The sequence below is a fragment of the Nematolebias whitei genome, chromosome 1, assembly GCF_014905685.2.
Source record: "Nematolebias whitei isolate Nwh7 chromosome 1, NemWhi1, whole genome shotgun sequence".
In the NCBI taxonomy this organism is placed as follows: Eukaryota; Metazoa; Chordata; class Actinopteri; order Cyprinodontiformes; family Rivulidae; genus Nematolebias; species Nematolebias whitei.
In genome coordinates, this window is record NC_056498.1 from 28544148 (window position 1) to 28549245 (window position 5098).

Here is a 5098-nt window from a genome sequence, read left to right on the forward strand (position 1 = left end):
TCTCTTTTAGTACTGTGGATGCAAACTAAGGACAAATGAACCGCATTTTTTATATTTATTTAGAAATACATGTTATTAAATCATTAATTTCATTTTATTATTTATTAAACTCGAAAAATACAGACGTTTATACAAAAAGGTTTATTTAAATATAAAATTATATGACTATTTAAAAAAAGGGAGGAGATAAATTTAGACTGATTCAAATTAGACCAAGTGAAACTACAACTCCCAAAGTGCATTTCGGGGTTGACACACTCGACCGGAAAAGCATCTTTATCATCCGGGTGCGCAAACCTTTCTTTCTGTTTACGTTTATAAGGCCAAAGTTTTGGTTTTACACCCTATAAACTTAAAAACCAGTAGGCGTTTAAATTTCGTATTGAACGACTCAGAAAACGACAAAAGTAAGCTTGTTTAACGAACATAATCTCTCAGCAAGATTTACGTTAAACATAACTAAAATACCGTAAAATGGGTAGCGCCGTTAAAGCGCTAACTAGCTAGCTAGCAAACGTTTTCTCCCGGTCGAATTGTCAAAATACGTTATTTGTCCTAGTTTTTCACATTTAATAGGCTTTTATCTGAACACGTATTGCTCTAATGATTGTTACACAAATTATTTAGCTAATAAAATTCATAAACACGTTATTTAGTGTACTTTAGCTTAGCATTTAGCTAATAGCCTTTATATTTTACTGGAGTTTTCTCCATTGAGAGTGCCAACACAGTACAACAGTTAGTAGATATTACACTCTACAGTAATATATTTCATTGTACTTTTGTGTAAACCCTTTAATTAACTCATTAAAGCTGGCCCCACCACTGCCCGTCACCATGCCCGCCCTGCTGGAGAGACCCAAGCTGTCCAACGCGATGGCCCGAGCCCTCCACAAACACATCATGAGGGAGAGGGAGCGCAAGAGACAAGGTGTGTGTCTGAGACGTCCTCTCACCTGAGCTGCTGCTTTCTGTCACAGCTGAAGCTAAACTCATTCCAACTCCTGTATTTCTCAAATCTAAATCCAGTTTATTTTTACATCTTTGAATCAATAAATGAGTTGTGCGTCGTTGCCAATTTATATCTTTTCCTCATCCTGAATGTGTAGCTTCCTGCCAAATTATTAAAAATAATAAAAAGTGGGCCCAAAAAGGGATTTCTTCTGAGTAGCTGCTTTTTGTTTATGGGGACTTAGGATCTGTAGCTCCTTTTTTTTCAGTTTTACTCACTGATACAATTAGATAAACAAGATTTACACTTGCAAAAATGTCCAAAGAGCCCAGAACCTCCTGGGCTCATGAGCCTGTTTGATTAGTTTCCAGCATTTGTTTCCATCTTTCTTCCTCAGTCTTTTCAAAGAGTAATGTTCAAAACATCTTGTAAAAATTGAGTAACTAGGTTGTTCTGCAGGGATAATCGAACACAAATTCAGCTTCTGTTGACCGAGGAGACACGGATGTCGTTAAAAGCTGCTGTGTTTGAGCACGAAGCACAAATCATCCGTAGAAACGTGCAGAAGCCACACAGCATGTGTGATTTGAGACTTTCTGGTTTATCGTCCTGACAACTGGCAAGAGATGGACACTAAGTGGAAATGTTCAAGAAGGAACATTCAAGTTCTGGATGCTGTTGGCCCAAACAGCACTTTACGTTTTAAGTGTTTAGTACTGGTACTTTGAAAAGTTTAGTAACAACTACAGCCTTTACATCATCAAGCTGAAGGTGAGGGCAGCACAGTGGCTTAGTGGTTAGCACTGACGCCTCACAGCAAGAAGGTCCGTGTTCAATCCCTGATTTGGACCTGAGGTGTATTCACTATTTTGTACCTGTGCCCCGCTCTGATTTGGCGTCACTTTTCAACATTTTATTTCTTTTGTGTCGATTCAGTCTCTTACTACAAAATTACTACGATCCGTTTTGTGTCATAAAGTAAAAACTCTTCATTCAAACACTGTTTCTTTCCGTTTGTCGCCTTTTCTTTACGTTTCTTTTGCAGCAACGATGTGGCCGTTGCGTCATCATAACTCACGGCACATGCAGAAATAAATGAATCCACGTACGAATGAACGCGACTTGAAATGCGTTTTCAAAGCAACAAGAAAACTTTTAAGAGCCAAAAGTGAACGTTACATGTTGTTTAACTGTTATGGTGGAACAGGTGTTCAGATTTGTCCTACCCTTCAGGTAATTGCATGAGGGGCGTGGTCACATTTAACTTGGCTGATCTGAGTCATGGCACCAGGTGCTGGGTTAGTGTAAACTTTTCTGTTGACCGTCACATTTTGATCGACACCTTTATTGCCATTTTCAGTCATACCAGCGATTTAAATGAATACAGACCCTTTGATGGATGGCTAACGTTCATCGTGTTAGTTTTGGCTCATTGGAGACGCGTCACAAAGCAAAACCTGCTCAGCCGGCCACAACTTAATTTGTGGATCGAAGTCGCTACAAATTTAAATGATGAATATTACAGAACGTGCCTTCATGTGCTCTGCATCCGTTTTTAAAATACAGGTTTTTATTAACACCTTCATTAAATACGCATTTTTACATATTGTGTTTGTGTATTTTCACAGAGGAGGAGGAGGTGGATAAAATGATGGAGCAGAAGTTGAAGGAGGAGGAGGAGAGAAAGAGGACGAAAGAAATCGAGGAGAGGATGTCGTTGGAGGAGACCAAAGAACAGGTCGGAGCCAAGTTTCATCTCGTTTTTAAGTTGCACTTTTACTTCAAAACGTGTAAATGCGACTAAATAACGGGTTCATCGTCTCGTTCCGTGACTCGACGTGAACATCAGGTGATGAAGATGGAAGAAAAACTGCAGGGACTTCAAGAAGAGAAGCATCAGCTCTTTCTACAGCTCAAGAAGGTTCTCCATGAAGAGGAGAAGCGGCGCAGGAAGGAGCAGAGGTGTTAAACGTCCAATATCCTCGTACATTCTTTTATAAAGTGCTCCGAGTCCAACATGTGATCCACGTTTGTGTGTTTTTAGTGACATCACCACCCTGACGTCAGCCAGCTACCAGCCCAGTCTGTCCATGCACACAGGGCAGCACCTCCTCAGTATTCCAGGTGAGACACGAACCATCGCCAGCCGCAGCGCAGGAACCATCCACGTTTGTTCAAACGCTCGTTCTCTTTTTGCCTCTCGTTGCCTCAGGCAGCCCGGTCGGCCACAGTCGACCCGGAGCTCTGCTGGGAGAACGGAGCAAACAGCTCTTCCCAGCTTCTGTCATTCCTGTAAGAAAAACTCAAATTTATTTTTATTTGACCGATGAACACAGTTTGGGAAGTCGCAGCATGTTTACTCCATTTCTCACCTCGTCCGCTCTTAGGCCCGACATTATCAGACTCCTGGCTTCAGCTCGGGCTCAGCAGAGCACGGGCAGTTCAGTGGAAGCCAGGGGGTCCATGAGCCCTACGGGGTGGCTCAGGCCCAGCACCCCTCCTCCTACGCACCTGGACCCTCTGTACCCGTCAACTTTGCCAGCAGCTCTCAGATCAGAGGTGAAGAACGCACTCGGACGCAGAAATACTCGATCGTTGGTTTGTTCTTCGTGAATTGGTCTATTAGTCAGATCCCTCTTTGTAAAAAAACAAATTATTTCTGTTTATAGTCGTGCGATTGTTGCTAAATGTTTTCGTTTAACCTTCAGGTGCGTCTGCGTTTCAAGCCATGCAGTACCTCCCTCACCAGCAGGCGGGGTATCCTGTTCACGGTCACTTCACCTCGCAGCCAGGTGAGTCCGGGCGGGGCCTCGTGCTCCCAGCGCTGACATTTCACCCTTAAACTTATTTACGTTGAATCACTCCGAAAAAGGATGAATCGTAACCTACAGCTCACACGATGAGACGAGACGAAACCTGCTGGAAGTAATTCTCTTCCTAAACGCTCCTGGTGGGTTTGCTGGCGTCTCCGGTCTGATTTCTCCTGTTTCCTCTGAATCTTTTTTTTCCCCAACCTTTATTTGTACAGGTTAATCTGCGTGACCTTTGAACTCAGGTGGTCCAACTCATTTTCACAAAGAGCCCAAATTAAAAACCTGATTCCAGTCAAAGACAAAGTGTTTTTCAATTTTATTTTTAAAGAATTATAATAAGTCTGTTGTTTTCCTAATAATTCCCCAAACAGAATCATAACTCCATATATCAGAACAGAGTCTAGATGTTTTATAAATAACAAAACATTACATATTTCTTTTCTCTGTTTTAATTTGTATGACACTTTGATGACTGTATTTTCCAGCGTGTAAGTCGCTGTTTGTTTGCATAGCTTTGCCAGTCCTGCGACTTATACGCCGAAGTGACTTCTATACGTTTTTTCCTCTGGCCTGGTGCGACTTATACGCTGGAAAATGTGGTAATTTCTAATGAAAACATGATAAAACGCATAAAAAAAATAAAAAAAACAGCTACAAACATATCACATTAAAATCCCAGGAAAAAACAAAAAGATCACGTGAATAAAATAAATTCCCTCTTTGTGATGCGAGTCTTGGAAACACTCGGCACTGACTGAAGGACATTAGAGTGAAACTCCTCTGTTGTTTTTATTATTCAGCACAGATAAAAGTTGATGATAAACAGATATTTAATCATATTCACACGTCTTCAGTTACAGAACAAAAGTCCAGGTGCTTCCTCTATTTTTATTTTAATTCACCATGTCCTGCATGACAGAGAGTCTACACCGACATGTGATGCCAACGTTGGTGTCGGACCGTACCGATGCTGGCGTGACGGGATCAAAACGTTAGTTTCGCTTTCAGTACGTCGTTCCAGAAACAACGCTGCGCTGGAGGAGCCGGCAAAATCAAATATAAACACTCGAGCCCAAATGATATCTTGATAGGGCCGATATTTTAGGCCGATGTAGACGTTTGGGGACGTATCGTTTGTCCCTTTCTGCGCACACTTCTCATTTTCACCCCGACAATGCTGGAGCCAGCCGTAAGTTTACAGTGTGTCCAGCAGAGGGCGCTTGAAGACTACTTTCAAGTCACAGCCCTTAAGTTTCACTTTCAGCACAGCTTTTATTTATATATATATATATATATGTATATATATATATATATACATATATATATATATATA

At 41.3% G+C, this 5098-nt stretch overlaps 1 protein-coding gene across 4 annotated transcripts in view; it reads left to right on the forward strand.

Annotated features, from left to right (window-relative positions):
- The first annotated feature begins 251 nt into the window (after window positions 1–251).
- gps2 (G protein pathway suppressor 2) overlaps window positions 252–5098 on the forward strand; it is an 831114-nt gene continuing 826267 nt past the window's right edge. The window contains exons 1-8 of one of the 4 annotated variants that reach the window (XM_037676121.1): window positions 252–287; window positions 814–931; window positions 2581–2690; window positions 2802–2914; window positions 2997–3076; window positions 3165–3244; window positions 3340–3550; window positions 3661–3744. In XM_037676121.1, the coding sequence (XP_037532049.1) occupies window positions 838–931; window positions 2581–2690; window positions 2802–2914; window positions 2997–3076; window positions 3165–3244; window positions 3340–3550; window positions 3661–3744 (772 nt within the window). In that variant the 5' untranslated portion in view covers window positions 252–287; window positions 814–837. Of the gene's footprint in view, window positions 408–813; window positions 932–2580; window positions 2691–2801; window positions 2915–2996; window positions 3077–3164; window positions 3245–3339; window positions 3551–3660; window positions 3745–5098 lie in introns of all 4 variants that reach the window. The other 3 variants (XM_037676137.1, XM_037676111.1, XM_037676129.1) reach the window with 3 other exon arrangements.